This window comes from Sitodiplosis mosellana, unplaced genomic scaffold (genome assembly GCF_009176505.1).
Source record: "Sitodiplosis mosellana isolate CC-2019 unplaced genomic scaffold, AAFC_SMos_1.0 Smas_scaffold_6165, whole genome shotgun sequence".
NCBI classification, from domain to species: domain Eukaryota; kingdom Metazoa; phylum Arthropoda; class Insecta; order Diptera; family Cecidomyiidae; genus Sitodiplosis; species Sitodiplosis mosellana.
In genome coordinates this window covers 1682128-1702507 of record NW_022601406.1, presented here as the reverse complement: position 1 = coordinate 1702507, position 20380 = coordinate 1682128, and the positions used below count along the sequence as shown (strand labels likewise).

The 20380-nt window shown below is 36.4% G+C and overlaps 6 protein-coding genes across 8 annotated transcripts; 2 read left to right on the top strand and 4 right to left on the bottom strand.

Moving 5' to 3' along the window:
- The first annotated feature begins 46 nt into the window (after positions 1-46).
- Positions 47-7635, top strand: LOC129574724 (pre-mRNA-processing factor 39). 2 transcript variants are annotated; one of them, XM_055457105.1, is made up of 9 exons: positions 47-311; positions 396-599; positions 1104-1207; positions 1572-2196; positions 2291-2439; positions 2748-2873; positions 4005-4279; positions 4505-5602; positions 7301-7635. In XM_055457105.1, exons 2-9 carry the CDS (start codon positions 557-559, stop codon positions 7533-7535), a joined length of 2655 nt encoding a protein of 884 aa, XP_055313080.1. In that variant the 5' UTR covers positions 47-311; positions 396-556; the 3' UTR covers positions 7536-7635. The 2 variants fall into 2 exon arrangements, with proteins under 2 accessions (XP_055313080.1, XP_055313078.1); XM_055457103.1 differs by having other exon boundaries at positions 179-599.
- A 489-nt stretch (positions 7636-8124) lies between these two features.
- LOC129574733 (glucosidase 2 subunit beta) lies at positions 8125-10862 on the bottom strand. Its single transcript, XM_055457117.1, has 3 exons — positions 10484-10862; positions 10184-10375; positions 8125-10100 (listed from the first exon to the last, which is right to left on the bottom strand). The coding sequence occupies exons 1-3, from the start codon at positions 10702-10704 to the stop codon at positions 9956-9958; spliced, it is 558 nt and encodes a 185-aa protein (XP_055313092.1). The 5' UTR covers positions 10705-10862; the 3' UTR covers positions 8125-9955.
- A 187-nt stretch (positions 10863-11049) lies between these two features.
- Positions 11050-13479, top strand: LOC129574774 (uncharacterized). The gene is made up of 4 exons (XM_055457239.1): positions 11050-11215; positions 11362-11535; positions 11688-12303; positions 12408-13479. Exons 1-4 carry the CDS (start codon positions 11050-11052, stop codon positions 13477-13479), a joined length of 2028 nt encoding a protein of 675 aa, XP_055313214.1.
- A 9-nt stretch (positions 13480-13488) lies between these two features.
- Positions 13489-15073, bottom strand: LOC129574729 (TWiK family of potassium channels protein 12). The gene has a single exon (XM_055457111.1). It carries the CDS (start codon positions 14776-14778, stop codon positions 13696-13698), a length of 1083 nt encoding a protein of 360 aa, XP_055313086.1. The 5' UTR covers positions 14779-15073; the 3' UTR covers positions 13489-13695.
- Positions 15074-15219: 146 nt separating this feature from the next.
- On the bottom strand, positions 15220-18197 carry LOC129574727 (actin nucleation-promoting factor WASL-like). Of its 2 annotated transcripts, none has more exons than XM_055457109.1 (7): positions 17671-18197; positions 17337-17564; positions 17041-17227; positions 16598-16929; positions 16213-16344; positions 15799-15922; positions 15220-15708 (listed from the first exon to the last, which is right to left on the bottom strand). In XM_055457109.1, exons 1-7 carry the CDS (start codon positions 17770-17772, stop codon positions 15398-15400), a joined length of 1416 nt encoding a protein of 471 aa, XP_055313084.1. In that variant the 5' UTR covers positions 17773-18197; the 3' UTR covers positions 15220-15397. The 2 variants fall into 2 exon arrangements, with proteins under 2 accessions (XP_055313084.1, XP_055313083.1); XM_055457108.1 differs by having other exon boundaries at positions 15799-15926; positions 16214-16344; positions 17671-18144.
- A 102-nt stretch (positions 18198-18299) lies between these two features.
- On the bottom strand, positions 18300-20369 carry LOC129574728 (actin nucleation-promoting factor WASL-like). The gene is made up of 6 exons (XM_055457110.1): positions 20089-20369; positions 19778-20005; positions 19451-19595; positions 19064-19269; positions 18763-18994; positions 18300-18666 (listed from the first exon to the last, which is right to left on the bottom strand). The coding sequence occupies exons 1-6, from the start codon at positions 20176-20178 to the stop codon at positions 18422-18424; spliced, it is 1146 nt and encodes a 381-aa protein (XP_055313085.1). The 5' UTR covers positions 20179-20369; the 3' UTR covers positions 18300-18421.
- Between the last annotated feature and the right edge of the window lie 11 nt (positions 20370-20380).

The following is a 20380-nucleotide window of genomic DNA, read 5'->3' as shown; positions in this document are numbered from 1 at the left end:
TTATTGTATTCATTTTTCGCTCTATATCCAAACATATTTAGCCCGTACGTTGAGTACTGCAAAACAAGATCGTATGACAGAGGGATTAAAAGGCAGAAAATACATTTATATTAAGTACAGATGTAAGTTCATGATACATGTGTGTCATTGGACGCATCCATTTTATCACCGCCGGCATGCTAACACTGACATTTTACTGCTGTAGATACATCGAACAGGCAGATAAATAAAGTAAACGCAACGCATCAAAATCATCAACGAGCAGAAAACAAGTAACGAGCAGAAAATAAGTAACGAGCACATGTAAAAATGTATGAGTTGTTCGTGTAAATTAAGTGCATCGCCGAAAAACCAATTCAATTCATTTAATTTCAATATTATCTGTGCAATTGAAGGAAAATACGAAAAAAAAATTGCAGAAAAAAATAATCAACATTGAACACACAGAGCGAGAACGAAAGAGAGAGAGAGAGAGAGAGAGAGAGAGCGAAAAAAAGGGAATCGAACATACAAATCGCCTATTTGACGTGTGTTAACATTTAGTTTTGTAACTAATATGGCGTCGATTGGTAGTGAAGAAAATGCTGTTAAAGAAATCGGTAATAAATTTGTTTGATAGCCTGGCGGCTACATTTGTGAATGATTGTTTTGCACGGGACGTGTGTGTTTCGTTTGAAGTGGCATATTTTTAACGAGGCAAATATTGTGTGTGTGTGTGTGTGTGATTCGAATGGAAATTGTAGTATCACAGCAAATATTATATAAACATAGGCGGCTTAGTGGCTATTTTGGCGATGTCCAAATCGTTTCAATCAGCCGCCATTAGTTTAATTGCTTGTCACAAAATTTGAGTTTTTTTTTCTCACCTGCTTATGGCTTTTGTTCTTTTAGTTAGAAAACAGAATTGAGCGAATGCACAGTAAAAATATCGCACTATAACCCTGTTAATACCATATCATTTTTCACCGGTCTAATTTGCGCTGTTTTTTTCTTTCTTTTTCTCTCTCCCTTTTTCATGGCACCAATTGCACATCATTTGTTGCTTGTTGGCCAAAAATAATGACAACAACCCAATTTACCTCGTCGTCATTGGGCCAATTCAGAGGGAGCACGACGTACGAGGTCAGGCAGAAAAGCTGCTACAACACCAGTAACCGTTGTTCCAGTTAGGAGTACACGCAGATCAACACGAAATAAATCAATTGACGTAAGTATATGATTGAGTTCCCGTTTATTGTTGTTTCACATTGGTATGTATCTGTGTATATATCGGAAAGCAGAGAAAATGAACAACAAAATAAAACGACAAAAATTATAGTTTTTATTGAACCAACAATGCGTGATGAACGATTTTGCTAGTAAAGCATTTGTTGAGAAAAGTTTTCTCCATTTGCTCATATGACATGCACTTTTGTTTAGTGTATTTGTGATATTTTAGCAAGGGCCAACTGACATTTTTTCTTTCTTTCTCTCGATATGATCGAAAAACATTGTGTTTTTTCATTTGAATCAATCAAAATGCCACCAACATTTGACTTTCATTTTGATTATATTCTCAATTTTCGTAATAGAACGGCAGCAGTGAAGGAAATGAAAAGCGAATTGAGGAAGGTGAGACGATAGAGGAAGAAGAAACAGAGACAGAACACCAACAGCAACCCGAAGCGATTGAGTTTGAAAGTGAAGACATGATGCAAATCAATTTAGATGCATTGCAAGATCAATCGTCCGCTGCTGCTGCTGATGATGATGATGCCGTTACGGATGTTAATCAACCATCCGCCGAACCAAACGATGGAACATCCGTTCAAATAGATACCACCACCATTACAACCACAACAGCTGATGCCACCGAAATAAATAGTGATTCAAGTAGTTTGCCGGCGATAGCCGAAGATCTACCAAATGGTTGTAGTCAAGATACAAAAATTTCAAATGAACTCGATGCCGAAATGGTGTCCGAAGATGAATTGCCCGCACCCGCACAGCCGAAAATCGATGATGCCGAAGATTTATCGGATGAAGAATTGCCGGGACCGAAGCGGGCTGAGTTACCAGCCGACACGGAAGTTGTGTCGGAAGATGAATTTCCGTCGTCGAACAAAGCCAAACGGAAAATTGAAGATGGCCAAGAAGCAGACAATACCATAGAAAATGCCGAAACTCCAAAGAAACGTGCAAAATCAGAAGTTGACAGTACGTATGCAATTTTGTAAAAGAGACACAATATTCTTTTAAATTGAATAATGAAAAATTATTTCATTTCAAACATTTTGTTTCGTTCATTCAGTCAAAGAAGCGGAAAAACCGGCTGAGCCTAGCGAAAAAGTGAGCCAGAGAAAAACACTACCCGACCTTGATAGATATTGGAAAGCGGTTAATGATGACCCAAGCGATTTCACTGCCTGGACATATCTGTTGCAATATGTGGAACAAGAGGTATTTAATGTGATAATTAAACAACAGAAAAAAAGTTGAAAAAAAAACACACACACACGGCAGTACCGTAGTCAGATTTCATATTATTTTAGTCATTTTACGACATTCTTGAAACACATATTTTTTTACAGCAAAATAAAAAAAAAAGTGTCTGGACTCTACGATAATAATCCAGCTACGGTACTGCAATTAGGTACAATGTAGATAGTTTACAATATAAATTGAAATCAAGTACACTTTTCTGGCTGATTGAATGTGCAACATCTTTTGTCTGACCAAAAATTTTTCTTCCACATTATCTAACACAGAATGACATTGAGGCAGCCCGTGAGGCGTACGATGCATTTTTGGCACATTATCCATACTGTTATGGCTACTGGCGAAAGTATGCCGACTATGAAAAGCGGAAAGGAAACAAAAAGAAATGCGAAGATGTAAGTTGGAACACATATTTTTCGAATACAAAATGCATATATTCGTTTTTATCAGTGAATTTTATGTGCGTGCTTCATTGCATGCACCGGAAGCAAGAGATACAGAGAGAGAAAGCAGGAGAGATATTGAGAAATGGAGAGAAATACAATTTCAATTTTTTTTCTTTGTTTTTTTTTTCTTCTTCTGTTATATATTTGGCTTTTGCAGAGAATATTCAATTTTTGAATCCATGTATCGACCTTTTTTCGATACAATTCACACATATACACAGTCAACAGCTGTTTGTCTGCACACGAAAACCCCATATTCTCGGGACCCACTTGCTGCCATTAATTTTTCACAATAATTACTATGTAATTACGTTATCCGATACAAAATCGACTTCGATCGCATTTTTTTTTATTGCTTTTAATATTTTTATACTATGTATAGTACAGTAAAAAAAAAGAGTAATGTTTGTCATTAGTATACAAATTGATTTACGTGGATGGAGTTCCATACAAAAAATGATAATGAGATACAGACACAATATGTTTGTCCCACTTTTTGAACTGCTCCACCGACACTTAATTCAATTTGTTTACTGATTTTTATTTTGTGATTTATTCATGAATTGTGATACTTAAAGACACGTATTGTGTATATTTAATTTTGTTTTATGGAAATGAATTAAATATTTATTGAAAAAAAAAAACAAGAATCAACATCAATCATGCAACATCATATGTTTTGAGTTTTGTTTGGATGGGGTTAGATAAGTTACTTCCACGTGAATCTCCTTGCATTTTGACTCCTATGAAATTGCTTTTGATTGTTATTTTTCGTCATTTTCCTCTTTATCCATCCTTTTTCTTGATCCAAAAATGGATAAACAGTCTTATTTTTTCTTTACTCAATCCAAATGCCAAAGTCCACAAAATTTGTTGCAATTCGAATGTAAATTCAATAAATTTGGTTTCTCTCCTGATATTTCTCACTGAGTTTTTCCCTGTTTCATGCCAATTTTCTATGATAATTGTTCCTTGGGTTTGTAGTTCAATCGAATATAAATGCTAAATTACTTGCAAAAACGTTAAAGTCCATTGTCCATTTTCCATTCATCACACACATACACATACACAAAACAAAAGGTGTTCGAGCGAGGATTGAAGGCGATACCATTGTCCGTGGACTTGTGGATACATTACTTGACGCACGTGAAACAAAATTATGCGGAGAATGAAACGTTTGTTCGTTCACAGTTTGAGCGTGCGGTAACGGCGTGCGGTTTGGAATTTCGATCTGATAAACTGTGGGAAGCCTACATCAAATGGGAGACTGAAAATAAACGCCTAAATAATGTGATCAGCGTGTATGATAGACTGTTGGCAACACCGACTCAAGGCTACAGTAGCCATTTTGAAAAGTAAGTTCAATTCGCCTTTTTCCCATTTTTTCTCCATTTTTTGCCTTTCTTAAAAAAAGAGATTCTTGATACGAAATGAGTTATTAATAACTAGAAAAACGTTTTTTTTTTAAAAAACTTCCTTTCATAATTCAAGAGTTATCTTGTACTTGAATTGTCTAACATGTCTCATTTTCTTCTCCTATTCTCTTTCGACGCATTTCTTGCCGCAATTTGATATTGAAGTTTCCAAGAAATCGTTAGCAACAATGCAATTACATCATTGATATCGGTGGAAGAGTTTAAGCGTCTTCGCGCCGAAGTGCGTGATGCGGTGACAAAAGAAGCGACCGACGATGATTCAACACTGGCGCCGGGTGAAGAAGAGCCTGACGATCATGTACGAAATGAGACGGAAGCATCGGCGATCAAAGAAAAATTGCTGAGTGGTTATCGTAAAGTGCATAAAAATACGGTAGCAGCGGTGACATCACGTTGGTCCTTTGAAGAGGGTATTAAACGGCCGTATTTCCATGTGAAACCGCTTGAACGATGTCAATTGAAAAATTGGAAGGATTATTTGGATTTTGAAGTTGAACATGGTGATCGTAAGCGTATTTTAGTGTTATTTGAACGTTGTCTCATCGCATGCGCATTGTACGATGAGTTTTGGTTAAAAATGATCCATTACCTTGAGTCGCAGCCCAACGAATCGGAGATTCAGCAAAAGACACGTGAAGTGTATGAACGTGCGTGCACCATACATCATCCGGAGAAGCCAAGCTTACATTTACTGTGGTCAGCATTCGAAGAGCAATTGGGCAATTTGAATAAGGCCGCCGAAATTTTGAGTAATTTAGATAAGACCTGTCCAAATCTAATGCAAGTAGCATATCGTCGCATCAATTTGGAACGAAGGCGTAGTGATTTTGACAAATGTTCACAGCTGTATGAACATTATATAGTAAATACGAAGAATAAAACGACTGCCGGTAGTTTTGCCATCAAATATGCTCGATTCTGCCATAAAATCAAGCGTGACATTAATGGTGCAATGGTAATTTTACAAACGGCACTGGATAAAGATCCAAGCAATGCACGGATCGTGCTACAAATGATCGATTTGGCATTGCAACGGCACACAATCGACGAGAAAGAGGTGGTCAAAATTATGGACGATTTTTTGGCACGCGATAACATTGACACCGACCAAAAAGTGCTGTTTACACAGCGCAAAGTCGAATTTCTGGAAGATTTTGGACAATCGGCCGCCGAACTACAAGATGCTCAACGATTACTACAGACCGCACTTAGCAAAGCGAACGAAACCAAAAATAAATCAAGGTAAGCGGATTGCTTTAATTTTTTTATCGATTAATTAAAGTTTTTTTTTTGGGAAGAGATCCGTAATCATTGCGGTGTTTTCAATTGAAAGACGATTGTTTTTCTTAGAACGTTCGTTTAAATCGGTTTTATTTGCGCAATTTTCGATTAAATATAATCATTTTCGTTGGTAACAGGTACAGGCATATCTCATGTCAAAATTATCGCCAAGATTCTTGTCAGTTAATGTTTATTCCCAAACTTCGCGACAAACACCATTCTTATCTGTTAGAATGAAAGGAAATAATGTTTTATTATTACTCAGTTTTAGCCTGATTCCAATCCGATTTCCACAAAAATTGGACAAATTCGTATGAAAGTACTATTTTCAAGGATCACCATCGCTCACGATTGCTCGATCTTCTACATATAAAATATATAGGGAAGATTGTGCACGATTGCAAGCAATTTATTTCGTGGGCCTTGGAAATAGTGCCTTAAATGACCACATTTTTGCTATATCCTCTACATTTAAATTTGGAATTTCAAAATGAAGCATATCATACCTGGTCTATATCCATCAGGACATTGAATTGGTACGCTGACAATATTTCTCTGTAAAATGGAAAAAAAAATGTGTTAAAAACTTGAATCATTTAAAAAGTGATTATGAAAAAAATATCTTCATCTTTCAATGAATTTAATTTCATTGATATGATTGATATCTAGAGCACCAAAAAGAAAAACGTGGGAAAATTACCCAAAGCTTTTGGTTGAGCTCAAACTTTTTAAAAGTACGCACTGGTATATCTATCGAACTGTTATCCTTGGTGTCCACTGGCTGCGCAATGATCACATTGCTGAGCAACAGAATGCACAGAACAATTGCCGTGTATGCCATGTCTGAAATGATGGTGCACGAAAAACAATCTGATGGCCTTATACCGAATTACACGGCAATTTATTAACTGCGACAATCAATTGGAATTGAATTGTGTGACTCACCAGTTTTGATGATGTCGATAGATTGTGAAACAACATGAAAAACGTTTTTGCAATTATAACAACGTGATTAAAGGTGGAGACAAGGCGAAAAATAATAAAGAATGGAAAAGTCTCTTCGTCTCTTATCGCACGAGTAAACTAGATTAGATATCCAATTCAGTTTATTAACGTCAATGTTGTTCGATACCTCTATGAATTATTACACAATGCTATCATTCGCAAAAAATGCGCTGAAAAATTCAACAAATTCTTTTTTTGTTTTTTTTTTTGCTGAAATTATGTTTCATAACTCAACGTTAATTATTGCATTCTTATTCTATTTATACAATATTTCCATGATTATTATCAAAGGGCTATTGTGGGCAAATCATTGAATTAAATTCGATGTCTCCTGTTCATTCCATAAATTCAATATCTCTTTCAAAATCTTATTGGTGGCCATTAACTCTAAGTTCTAGCAACTTCTTGTTAATTATTGCATTTTTGCCATTCAAGCCTTTCACCATATCCAATTATGGTACAAAATCGAGGGGCAAATCACTCTAAAGTAATTTGTAATAGAGAAAGTAATTTAGAGTGATTCGCCCCTCGTACAAAATAGTAATTAATGTAGATTAAACCAAATTCACAAATGAATTTCCCACGAAAAATCAAGAAATTCTTTTATTAGTGATTTTACACATTCTTTTTTTTCTGTTTCGATATCATTTCCAGTGAGTCACCGCAAAAGAAGACACCAAAAGATAGTAGCACAACACAACAGCCATCATCAGCGTGTCCACCGTCAGCCACCTACAATAGTTCGTATTATAATTCGGGTAATTCCGCATACTATGGTAATAATCAGCAGCAGCAGCAACAACAGTATGGAGCTCAAGCGTATGGCGCCGATTACAGCACTTATTACAATAATTATAGTAACTATGGTCAGTGGAGTTATGGATGGTAACGAATTGTTGTTGAGAAGCTAAAATCCAATGTTTATTTCATTTCTTCTTTTATTTGTTTTTGTTTTTTTTTTTAAATAAATGAAAACAAAACACAAAAAAGAATCAATTAAATGTCTCTTCGTTGCAAAAATTAAAAAAAAAAAAACAGAAAGAAAAGAGAGAAAAAAACACACACAATGAGAAATACAATTAGTAATATACTTGTAGTCTGTAAGACATTTCATATTTTTTTAACATTCACAATAATTTTATAAATAAAAGTAAAAACAAAAAAGAAAAATTATTCAGAAAAAATAAACCAAAAAAAAAAAAATGAAATGCCAAAATTGAAAAAAAAAGAAATCAAATCAAAATTGGAGTATTTAAATTAGCAATTTGAACTAGAATATTGTGTATTTTTCCAGCATTTTGGTTTGAGAAAAAGAAAATGCTTAAAAAAACACTTTTTCCTCCTGTTTTTACTGAAAAGCATTAAGAGAAAATTGATTACTTTGGTCAGTAATTGCTGTGTAAGCCATTGTGAATTGAAATTGCGACATTAAACTAGAAAACAAAAATACAAAAAAATATACACAAACACACACACAATTTTTATTCTTCGTAAGTATAGTTTTATTTCATAGAAAAAACGACAACTATTTAATAATATATTCATAGCGTTTCCATTGCAATGAGCTTCGTTAAACTTAACTTGTCACACGGTCAACATCACTTGTATTTTAATTTTTCGTGTTTTTTTTGGTTTCGGTTTTTTTAAATGCCTTTTCGCCTATGGTGCATTTATCTCTTGCTTGATTGCATTGCAAGTCTTAACTAGACACAATGAATGTTCCAGAGAGAAGAATTTTAATTTTATTCCATTGCATTTGTATTGAACATAGGACTTCGCCATGAATCTCCTTTCGAGAATCTTCGAATCGATAATCGAAATAAAGATTTGCAACGAATCTTCGAAATTTGCAACGAATCCTTGGGATTTTCATGCGAATTTCCAAGTTTTGTAATCAATCACAAGAGACAAATGTCGTCCTTGCTTTTCGTTCATATTGAATTGCTTCGAGTGTATCTGTCTTCTGTCAAACAGTTGCTACTAATTGTTGTTTGCTTTAAATTCATAACAAGAAATATTCTAAGATTAATTCCTTATCATTTATTTTTAAATAAATCACAGCGTCCACCAAATGAGGAAAGAAAAAAACAAATCGATATCGTCATATGATCTTCGTACAAAATTCAGCAACTTAAAATTATCTACATACATAAACAACCATGTTGTTGATGTGAGCAGCAAAAATAAATGCAATTGAATTTGGCAATAGATCTTTTCTTTTTTTTTATGGAACAATCGAGAGAGTGAAACAATACATAGCGTTGTATTGGTTATGCTTATTTCGAAGAGAGTAAATTGATACATTTTTAATTTCATTGGTTTAAATTTCCAACCAAAAATTTAATCGCAATTTGTCTTGAATGGCTTCTGAGAGAACTTCTCTCAGAGAAGTAATCCAGTTCAGTCATTAAAAAAACATAACAAGAAAGAAATCGATGATGTAACATACTAAATAAACACAAATAAACGTATCGGGAATGCCTGAAAACTATTTATGGTTTTTGCTGATAAGATTCTTTTCACAGTTGTAGAAAGGTAACGTACATCAATTGGAAGAAGCAACAACAAAAAAAACAGAAAACAACCCAAGTTGTGTCAACGACTGAGTCATGAGCTGCTTTGAGAGTTGTTTGTGGTGATCAGAAGGGGAACAAAATGGGGGAAATAAACCAGAAGGTGCTTACATACTAATAACCTAGTCTTTAACTTTGATTGTTCCAAGTGGAAATGAGGAGGAGTGTGTTCTGTGATGTAAATAGATTAACAGTCAAATAAACCGTGTATTTGTCACTAGTTTTCTTGGAGATTCAGTCAGAACTTATATTATGCTACTAAATAGTTTTTCCTTTTAGTTTTATAGGCGAATTTTTGTTATCTCTATCGAAATGATATTGCATTTGGTGAGGTGCACGTGTTTATCTATATCTACATAATGAGCGTAAGACATATCATATTTTTGTTTGTTTGTTTCAAAGTTCATATGGGCAACTGAGTCATTGGCTGCATTGGGTTCTTCCCATCAATTCAGCCGATCAACAGAAAATCAGTAGTATTAATTGTATCAAAAATATTCTTATCATTCTCTTTCTTTTCCTTTTTTTTTGTTTTGCTTAAACAGAACAAACATAGAAATTGTGTTTAGGTAGCTCACGGTACGAAGCTTCCATTTTGAATATAATCCAATCGAATTATTATCGGCCAAATCAATTTGAGCAAATTCATTGTACCTTTTGTGATAAGAGTAGATGGTTTGTTGTTGTTGTTTTAAAATGAAACTGAAACACTGAGTGCATATTTTGGATGCGTTTGTCATGTGTTCGCACAAGTGTTTTGGCAGATGGTTTGTTTACCATTGCATTCAAGCCATTCATCGCTACCGTCGCAACAATCACAAACTCCATCATTAACATGGCTACTTGGTATGGAAATATCACGACCACGTCCAGTCAAATGCCTGATTCAAACGATAAAATGACAGAATAGAATTGACAATTGAATAAAATCGTTGGGATGGCACACAATCACAAATGTGTTTACCTTTTCTGGTAGGTGCAATAAAATACGCCATTTGGACAGGCATTTGTTTCGGGTTCATCGCTACCGTCCACTTCACAATCGCAATAGTCATCGTTCAGCCGTTCAAGTGGCACTGCTTTGCCCGTTTGGATACAAAAAAATGTGTCTCGCACCACTGGATTGTATAGATCATAGTCCTTATACCGTATCCCCCTGCGATGTAAAAATTTAGAAGAAAAAAAAACCATAAGAAGCTTAAAAAAGAATCACATTTATGAGTCACAATCAACGGCCTGCACCAAACATCCAATTACACTTTACCGAATTATTCGTCTCGTTGTCTCTTTTGTTTGCAAATTTGATTGCACCGGCACTCTGAATGGTTTATGTTCGACTTCAGTTTGAAGTTGTTTTATGTAAAATAATTGATATGCAAAAAACACCACAGCCATTATAAATACGCTAAGCAACGTCATTTGCAATTTCTTTTTGTAAAATGGTTTGTGGTATAAATTTTCCTTTTTGATCCATTGTTTTCGCATTTTTCGCTCTGTTGTTCGTCGTTTGCCTTAGTTTCAATCTACGGGGAATGTAGGGAGAATAGAAAAAAACAACACTTGAGAATAGATGATTCTACGGATTTTCGGTATGATTATTTGGTAAATATTGTATACGTTTAATGTCGGTTCCAACATACAAAACAAAATATTGACGTTTAAATGTCAAACTGCAATGGACATGATGTTTATGTGTGTGTGTGTCTGTTTCTGTGTCTGTGTATTGGTTCAGTGTCTACGGCAATGCTGCTGTTATGCGTTTGAAATCGTAATGTTTGCGGTTTAGTTTTATTTAAATTATTTCCACGATATAATCCACGATAATCAAGTATGAAGGAAGATTGTAAGAAAACACAAGACGTTGAACTCACCGAAGATGTCACGTTTCGGGATATGATGCTGAAGCAGCAAGTGCTTGCCGGTCTCACAAAATGCAATTTCATCAAACCATCGCCCATCCAAATGCGCGCCATTCCCATTGGACGGTGTGGCCTAGGTTAGTTTTCAAAGACATTTTCTTCTATTTTGATCTTTATGGTTTTTTTTATTTGTACTCGAATTTTGCGTTCTTTCCCTTTTGTTTTTACTCTTTTCATAAATCAATTGTTTTTTTTCCTTCAATTTTTAATTTAAAAATTCCAGATTTAATCATCCAATCGAAGTCGGGCACAGGAAAGACTTTGGTCTTCTGCACAATTATCCTCGAACGATACGATCCGCAAATCAAAACTCCACAATCGCTAATTGTGGTGCCAACACGTGAGATTGCATTGCAAGTTGAGAGCTACTTAAGTTCCATCGGATCCAGTTACTCTGGTATGTGTTTGTCAGAAAGATATTTTGACCAAGTTCAGATTTTTTTTCATCCTGATCCTCATGATCAGGGCCTCATTTATGTTCATCAAGAGTTTGACTCTGGAAAATGTATTGAAAAAAAAAACATATAAAAATTTCTTTATTATCAACAGGATTCAGTGTGGCGAGTGTAATTGGTGGCCGTGACATTGTCGAAGACCGAAAACGAATCAGTAAATGTAAAGCGATTGTTGGAACGCCCGGTCGAATATTGCATTTGATCAAAAATAACTATGTCTGTCTGCAGAACATTCAAACATTTGTGCTGGATGAAGCCGATAAATTGGTGTCTGACGATTTTTACGGTGATATCAATAAGTTTTTGAATGCACTGAACAAAAATCGACAAATTATTGCATCGAGTGCAACGTACGCCGACGATTTGGACAAATTGATTGTGTCGTTTATGCATAATCCGATTGCGGTGTCCACATCACGTGATACAGCCGTACTGATTGGCGTCAAACAGTTCATTCTGCCCGTTACAGAGTTTGCATTGCCGAGCACAGTGCAGAATTCAACGGCTTCCATTCAGGCCATGCGGCGCAAAGTCGCTGCAGTCGAGTATATCCTTAGCACAACATCATTTAAGCAATGCATTCTATTCTCAAATTCACAACTTCGCGCCAATAGCTATGCCAACTATTTGACCCAGATGGAATGGACCGTTGAATTGGTGATCGGATCACATGATCAAGAGACCCGTACAGCAACATTGCAAAAGTTTCGGTAGGTGGACGGTGGTATTTTCTCCTTTTCATCATCATTTTTGAATCTAAATGAAATGCAATTTTACCTCTTGATTTTAATCGACTTCATGTTCTTTTCCACAGACAGTACAAATCTCGAATACTCATCACAAGCGATCTGATGGCACGCGGTGTCGACATTGTAAATGTCAATTTGGTGATAAATCTGGATGTGCCCGGTGATAGTTCAACGTATTTACATCGTATTGGACGATGTGGCCGCTTTGGCCGTCGTGGATTGGCCATCACTTTGGCCAGTGATGACGCTGAAATGGAAAAATTTCGAAAATTGCTCGGTATCATCGGTGGCAGTAAAATGAAAGTGGCCACATTTCCGACTACTTTGAATGGCGGTGCCAATTTTGATGCATGGAATTCCACCGATGAATCACAACCAGATGATTCATACGTATTTGGCGCAATCGATGAGGAAAAGCCAATTGAGGCTAAACAAGCAGTTAATGAGGAACTGCACAATGGACAAGAGAAGCAAACGTCGAAACATGAAGCGGAAAAAGATACAATCGAAAGTAAAAATTTAAATCTACTCGAAGTGGCCCGGCTGCTAATTGATACGGATTCCACACCAAATGACCTGTTTTCGAGTTATCAAAATAGCACTGACAATACACCAATGCCTGATGTCACCATTTCAACAGATATCTTCGACGACTTTGCCCAGTTCCAATGCAATGGAAATGCTGAACAACAAGATGATCAAGGTGTTGGAGTTGTGGAAAAAGATGAACATGAAGCCAAAGAAGAGCGATTTGAATCTGTTCAGGAGAAGAAAGAGATTTCATTTGATGAAATGCTAACTACGATCTTAAAACAGAAAAATTATCCAGGAGATGATCATGAACACGGAAATTCATTTGGAGATCAACAACAGGAGAACACACTTGATGATCATCTACCACCAAATGTAGCTGACAAAGAGGAAATGCCGAAGAGTACGGGTTTACTACCTGTGAAAAAATCCAACCATGAAAGTAATACGAACAGAAAAAGTCGCAAAAATGCCAAACAACATGAGAATGCACAGGCAAATCGGTCCGAATTACCGATGCCAAATGATTTCTGGATTCAGACATATTGGAACCAATTGCGTGATATCAATAAATACGTAGCACATTCAAACCGTCGATATAAGTAGAAAACACACTTTTTATGTAAATAAAAAAAAGCATTTATTCAATAAAATTATGCAAACATTTTTAACAGGGGCTTTGTAGATTGAAACACAAGCACACTAGCACCGCAGTTGGCCCTACAATATCATATACGGCAAGCTGCAGAACTGCTGCAGCTGATTTTTAATATTAACAAAATATAGAAACAATCTTTATTGTCCAAAAAATTACTCCGTCAATCAACTGTGAAAATCATCAAATTCTTTGGCTGAACCGTTGCAGCATTTGGCGAGTCGTCGCCGCAAATCCTCCAGACAGAGTTCAAGGTCTTCGGTGATTTCTTTGATTTTCACCCGAATATCTTCCCTGGCCAATTGATAGCACATCGCGACCAAACCCATGCCAAACAGAATATACACGAAATTGATGATGAGTTTTGTGTGATTTTCACTCTGTGTATCGGTGTTTGTGAATCGGAAAAACGGTATGGTTTCATTCGTCGATGTTCCAGGCACAAAATCACCGATGCCAATTTTACATAAACTCGTGACGGCAAAGTAAACGGCATTTTTAAAGTCCCATCGCTCTAAACACGAAAACATGGCCGAGCCGAGTAAAATGTAGAAAAACATGACCCACAAACAAGCGGACGATGGTACAATGATTTTTTTGCGATTTTGTGTCGTTGCATCGGGATCTTGACTGCATTCGTGCAATTTGCGGTAGAGCCATCGAAATGTTTTCGCCAACACTTTGCCCATATTCAAAAAGTATAAAATATATAATGGAATTCCGAATGTTGCATAAATTATGGTCGTTGCTTTGCCCCATTCGGTGCGTGGCGTCAAATTTCCATAGCCAATCATCGAAAATACGGACAGACAAAACATTAGCGCCGCCGGAAATGACCAAATCTGTTTGAGTGTACGGCCATCATAGCCTTTCTTTATCATGGTCACCAGATAATTTTGATAGTCCAACAGTTTAATGTTCATTTGATTTTGCCAGAGGGTTTCATTCACATCGGCTGCATTATTTTTCAATGCTAACGCATACAATTCACTTGCGTATTTATCACGCATTTGTTTCACCTCGTCCACATATGTGATGTTTGCTTGTTTTGCATCCGTTTCGATTGAGATAAAACTTGCAGCGCCGACCAGTGCATAAGCCACAATTAATCCACCAACACCAACTTGTGTACACATAAATGCAATGGTTTTGCGACAAAAATCTTTACATTTCTCTTTTCGATTAACACTTCGCAGCGATGACAGTGAACCATTGCTTCGAACGGACGAAAATCGATTTTGACGATTCATTTTTTCTTCTGCACAATTCTTATCAATTTTCTAATTCATTCAAGAATCCAGAATCCCCTTTTTTGTGCTATTGAATATGAACATGTCAAAGATAAACTAATATTCGTGTGTTGCGAAACATGGCACTGCGTTTCTATTCCCTATACTGACTATTCGGTTATTCGGTTGTTTTAACTCATCATTTCGGTTACGCTAAATTTAGACTATTCCGACGCAAACGTGGAATTCAGATAAAAATAACATGAGTATGGCCCAGTAGTTGCAATACAGTGTCCGTGTGCGCGCGTGTGTGTGTGTGTGTATGCGTTGTTTTCATTTTCCAATGCTATTCAACTCGTCGTCTTCGTCACTAGTTTGTGTTGTTGTTGGTGGTTGTTGGAAAAAGGAAACCGAAAACCAATCAAAACAACCAATAACATCAAAGAAAACATCACCACCAACTAGTTTATATATTCAACAAAAATGTTTATTATCGAACGAAACAATAACATAAAGTCTATTCTAATATTTTCAAAATATGTGTGTTTGTGTTTTCTCTGTTTCTCAGTTTCTCAGAAGATAAAACAAGAAGAAATTTTGTATTTGTAACCCATACGATTCCATTTTTGATATATATCAATTAATCATCCCATTCCTCGTTGTCGGATGTGTCTTCCTCTTCGTCGGATGACCTAAGCACACGGCTTCGTTCTTGCAGTGCTCGTCGAAGTGCATCGGCCAATGCATCCGTGCCACGATTACATGAATCACGTTGTCCACTTTGCTCGACTGGCTTCAGTTCGATACCTTGCCGAATTTCGGAAAGTAATTCACTACGAGCATCACCACTGCCACTGCCGGTGCTCAATGCGGCCGGATCAACCTTGCGAAGGGTCGTTCCCTTTCGAATACTATCCATAAGAGCACCTCGTGGATCTGGTGCTGCTGGAACTGAAATGAAAGATTTTTTTTCGTGACGTTAGGGAGATTGCAACACAATGTGATTCTGAGACAGAACACAAATAAAAGTAGGTCAAGTACCCGAAAGTGGTGCCGGTGTCGAAACCGGATTTTGATTAGCTAATGATGGCAATGTATTCAATGGCGGCGGCGGTGGTGGAGGTGGTGGAGCTGGAATGTGTACAGTTGTAGCTGCTTGCGATTGCTGCGAAATTGCAAATAAAGAGCATGTTAAAAGAAAGAATTTGCAAAGAAATAAAAAAAAAATATATCAGCAATTTTAAGCGTTTAACGATTCAAAAATCTCGAGAAATTGTTCTAACGATAAAATTTCAAAGGTTCAAAGTTGGTGCAATCTGAGTTCGAATTAAAGTGATTTGATTTTGAAATGAGCGTCCAAAAATTGAGCGTCTTTATCTGAAAAGATCGTCTTTTGTCGTGGTAAAACTCGTTGTTTGTTGTGTTTCAATAAAACCCTAGTTTCTTGACAGTTACCTGAATTTGTGGATCCGAAATTGGTGGAGGTCGACCTGGTGGACCCGTTCTGGATTGTTTTGGCAACTGAGCGGGTGGCTTTGACACATTCGCACTTGGCGGTGGCGGCGGTGCAATTCGCTGTGTTGGATTCTACGGAAAATAAGGTTGAATTTTGCTATCAGCGAAGAATTGACATAAATCGTATTGGACAAATTTCCTGACAATAATCATGCCTATTCTTGACAAATAGTCGTTTCCTTATTTTCAAAGAGATAAGAATCTTTTTCATGTTTTCATTCTTCAAACGCCTCTTCCTCTATTCAATGTCTTTCTCTCACTTTTTCTTCATTTCACTGATACGGATTTAGAGGCGGAAGTTTGAAATGTATTTCAAATCACTTACATTGCGTGTTGGAACTGGCGGTGGTGATTGTTGTGTTTCCAATTTAACCGAGTCCAGCACATTGTGGCTCTGAATAAAATCATAGATATAAGCGCGAGTATCGCGATCATTCAATTGTTGTTCGGACACACCAGCCTTTTTCAAAAACGTATCCAAATTGTTCACATCTTCGTTGTTCAATTCAAAATGTTTGCTATCATTCCATCCGACGTGTGCTAAGTGCTTAAAATTCGTTGGTTGTGAAATGTCTGCTTTCGTTAATTTACGATTTGGTCTCTTTTTGTCACGTATGCCAATAGTCGATTGCGACATTTGTGAAAATGGTGTCATTCCTATTCAAAATGCACAGATATAAATCAATTGTTATTCAATTTAAATGAATAAAATGCCTACTATTCAAACAAAAAAAAAACAAATAAATAAAAACCAGCATAAAATAATACCTGTGGAATTTTGATTGCGTAGAACAACACCTGAATCATAGCCAGTGTCTTGGCTGCCATCGATTTTGGTTGGTGAAAATTTTCGGCTGCGTCGTTTCTTCGAGCGATTGGCAATAGTTGCGGTGACAGTTCGATAGAAAATATTTGCTTCAGCGTCTGATGCAAAACTCAAGGCTACCATGCAATCCTATTAACACAGCACCGTAAACATACACAGATACAAAGACATATATATATATATTGATAGTGTTACATGTTCCATTTACAATCCAAATATGGCAATCGAATAGACTTACTTGTCCTTCAAAGTTGATTAGAAATTCGCGTGGTTTGCCAACGACAATAGTGTCATACATTTCTTCTTCCCAGACCAGCTCATGTTTAGCCATACAATACACACGAATGAAATACGATCGCTTCGAACTGTCTCGTACAAAGCAAGCAATTCCACTCAAGCGTTTGCTCCAGGCTGAATGGGCTGGGGCCTCTGTTGTAAACAATTGCACCACTGCCGTGCTCATCGCCTTTTATTTTTAAATTAAGACAGAGATAAAGAGAAACAAAGGGAAATAAAAACATATAAATAAAGATGGAGTTTTTATATTTGGTCACAAATACGATGCTACATACCTGACAACGACGACCCAATAAGGAAAACACCAAATCGTTTTCATCTTGAGAAAGTAGTGTGCTCGGTTTGTTCATACGTTGTTTTTCATTTGGTTGTTTCATTTTGGCACAATAAACGAAGAAAAATGAATTTTCTTCGACCTAAAATTATCTCGTTGTTGCTTCTTTCGTACACAAAATTCGACGATCTGTTTCGTCGCACACTTTCACACACAAAACTTTCGATTGGAAACTAATTTATTGTCACCTTTCTCGTTTTGAGTCACACTTTGTCGTTTGTTTTTTGTTTCTCTCCCTATTCACAATCGAATGGAATGAATCACAAGACGAAGACAACGACAACGAGACAGACGGAAAAAATAATAATTGATTGATTGATATATCAGTTCACTGTGGTCTTGTTGATGTCATTCATTCCCATTTATTTTCTCCATACCACCTCATTCGTATTGTCTGTCGTTTTGTCTTTTCATCCAAACAGTGGGAGTTTTCAATGTGAAAGTATTTGTTAGATGTTAAATCGTTTATTCACACGCAAGAGGGCATCACTTTCTTTGTCGTACGATGCACAAATACTTATTTGTCCAACCCTTTGCAGGGAGATATTTTAAAATGTAAACATACACACAATTCAGTTACATACTAATCATATTTTATTGAACTTTCCTGAATCGATTCGAAATTGGTAAAAATTGAAATGCATTTTTTTGCGTGTGTCTTATCCGGATGATGTGTGTGTGTGTGTGATTGATTAATCGGCCCAATCATCGCTATCGGTGGAGGATTCATCATCTTCCGAATCACTAATCGTCATCACACCAACTCGTTTTACCAACGCATCTGCCAATTCATTACACCGTGTGTTTATGGCCACTTTTTTCTTTACTGGTGAACTAGAATCCGTGGATTCTTTTTCCACTTTACGAAGTGAATTATTTCCTTCTCGAAATCCGCGAATTTTCTCCATAAGCAATGAGTGATGATCAACAACTGGAGCTGAAACATGTTAGTGATTTGTCAGAATTTGATTAGTTCAGATGAATCAAACGTCAAATATTTTTTTTTTTAGTAAATAGTTGTTCAAAATGTTACCACGAGCATTTAATGCGGGCGATCTCGAATTTTGATTAGCACTTGATGCGCTGGATTCATCTGATGGTAGTGGCGGTGGTGGTGGTAGTGGCGGCGGCGGTGGTGGAGGAGGTAAAGGTAAATTTTGTATTGATGGCACTGCCGGCGCACGGGGAAGTGCACTTCGATTCAGAGTACTTCTTGGAGAATTCATCGGACTCGGTTTCGGCTTTGGTGGTAATGGTGGAGTTCTCTGGATTGAAATTACGTTTAATTACATCGAATTCGATTGAATAGTTCAATTCTAAGATATAAAATTTACCACTTGTCCAATGTACGTATTATTTTTGGGACGTTCATCAACTTTTTTTGTATCCGAATCGAATCGACGAGTACCATCCATTCCAACATGAGCCACATGCTGAAAATTTGTTGGCGCCGAAATATCAGCTTTCGTTAATTTAGGTTTTCCATCCGATTTTTTAGATTTTCTGACTTTTTTCGTCTTGGGCGTTTCATTTGGCGTTCCTGTTCAACAAACGGACATGAGTCACATGATGCAGTAATAATAAAAGTTAGAATTGCATGTGATAATGTGTAATGTATACTTTAAATGATTAAGTCTATACATTCACTGATAAATTGCTCATTTTTGTGAAAATTGAATTGTTCGAAATTGAAAACATGTGAAAAAAAATAGAAAATTTACCTTGTTGTCCATTCAAAAGAGCATTTTCATTGGCTGACGCACGCTTTTTCGATTGCCGTTGACGATTCGTAATCGTTTCAACCATGGTAGTATGGAATAGCTTAGCCTCTTCTTCCGAAGCAAAACTCATACCAATCATGCAATTCTAATGAAATAAAAATTGATCTTTAAATTGCTTGATCAACAAATTGACCATATTCATCAAGAAAAATTTGGTTTCTAATGATTCGAACTTGTTTCGTCTCATTAAAAATATTCATAAATTTTGTTCAAGTTCAAGAATTTGATAAATATTCGAATTTTCTTTGTATATTCATCTTTCGTTACCTCGCCAGCAAAACTGACTAAAAATTCGCGCGGTTTCTCGACAACGGTCCACGTATGCAATTGTTCCTCCCAATAGAGTTCTTGTCTCGCCAAACAGTATACCCGAATAAAATATGATCTTTTGGCACTGTCTCGAACGAAGCAAACAACTCCAGTGATGCGTTTGGTCCACACCAAATGAGCTGGTGGTCGTGTAGTGAACAGTTGCATCACAGCTGTGCACATTGTCTATTTGAAATATGAATTTGACGTAATTTTATGGATTTTTTCTCAATTTGTTGTTCCTTTTTTTATTTTTCTGTAGAATATACCTGACAACGGTTGCCCAGAAAATCAAATACCATAGCATTTTCCTCTTCAGTGAGTAATAAACTGGGTTGATTAAATCGTGGTGGTCCCATTATGTTCAATTAAATGAGAAAAAAAAACCTGAAGCGAATCTAACGAGAAAAAAATTCCGTTTACAATATGCAACACTTGATCTCCGAATAGTTTATCCATAATTTTCTTGGTTAAAGAAATAAGAATAAAGTTCGCATATGGTTAGTTATCTTGGAATGAATCATTCGTCTGATATATTCATTTGAATCATACATATCCGAA

Excerpts from the sequence above, each read along its gene's own strand:
- LOC129574728 (XM_055457110.1), bottom strand. The coding sequence starts at position 20,178 with ATGGGACCACCACGATTTAATCAACCCAGTTTATTACTCACTGAAGAG. Across the intron at positions 20,006-20,088 it reads TTCTGGGCAACCGTTGTCAG|ACAATGTGCACAGCTGTGAT; the intron begins GTATATTCTACA and ends TATTTCAAATAG. Across the intron at positions 19,596-19,777 it reads TAGTCAGTTTTGCTGGCGAG|AATTGCATGATTGGTATGAG; the intron begins GTAACGAAAGAT and ends TTATTTCATTAG.
- LOC129574774 (XM_055457239.1), top strand. The coding sequence starts at position 11,050 with ATGAAGGAAGATTGTAAGAAAACACAAGACGTTGAACTCACCGAAGAT. Across the intron at positions 11,216-11,361 it reads CATTGGACGGTGTGGCCTAG|ATTTAATCATCCAATCGAAG; the intron begins GTTAGTTTTCAA and ends TAAAAATTCCAG. Across the intron at positions 11,536-11,687 it reads CATCGGATCCAGTTACTCTG|GATTCAGTGTGGCGAGTGTA; the intron begins GTATGTGTTTGT and ends TATTATCAACAG.
- LOC129574727 (XM_055457108.1), bottom strand. The coding sequence starts at position 17,772 with ATGAAACAACCAAATGAAAAACAACGTATGAACAAACCGAGCACACTA. Across the intron at positions 17,228-17,336 it reads TAATCAACTTTGAAGGACAA|GATTGCATGGTAGCCTTGAG; the intron begins GTAAGTCTATTC and ends CTGTGTTAATAG. Across the intron at positions 15,927-16,213 it reads ATTTCGGATCCACAAATTCA|GCAGCAATCGCAAGCAGCTA; the intron begins GGTAACTGTCAA and ends ATTTGCAATTTC.
- LOC129574724 (XM_055457105.1), top strand. The coding sequence starts at position 557 with ATGGCGTCGATTGGTAGTGAAGAAAATGCTGTTAAAGAAATCG. Across the intron at positions 2,874-4,004 it reads ACAAAAAGAAATGCGAAGAT|GTGTTCGAGCGAGGATTGAA; the intron begins GTAAGTTGGAAC and ends ACAAAACAAAAG. Across the intron at positions 5,603-7,300 it reads GAAACCAAAAATAAATCAAG|TGAGTCACCGCAAAAGAAGA; the intron begins GTAAGCGGATTG and ends TATCATTTCCAG.
- LOC129574729 (XM_055457111.1), bottom strand. The coding sequence starts at position 14,778 with ATGAATCGTCAAAATCGATTTTCGTCCGTTCGAAGCAATGGTTCACTG.
- LOC129574733 (XM_055457117.1), bottom strand. The coding sequence starts at position 10,704 with ATGCGAAAACAATGGATCAAAAAGGAAAATTTATACCACAAACCATTT. Across the intron at positions 10,376-10,483 it reads ACAACGAGACGAATAATTCG|GGGGATACGGTATAAGGACT; the intron begins GTAAAGTGTAAT and ends TTTACATCGCAG. Across the intron at positions 10,101-10,183 it reads TATTGCACCTACCAGAAAAG|GCATTTGACTGGACGTGGTC; the intron begins GTAAACACATTT and ends CGTTTGAATCAG.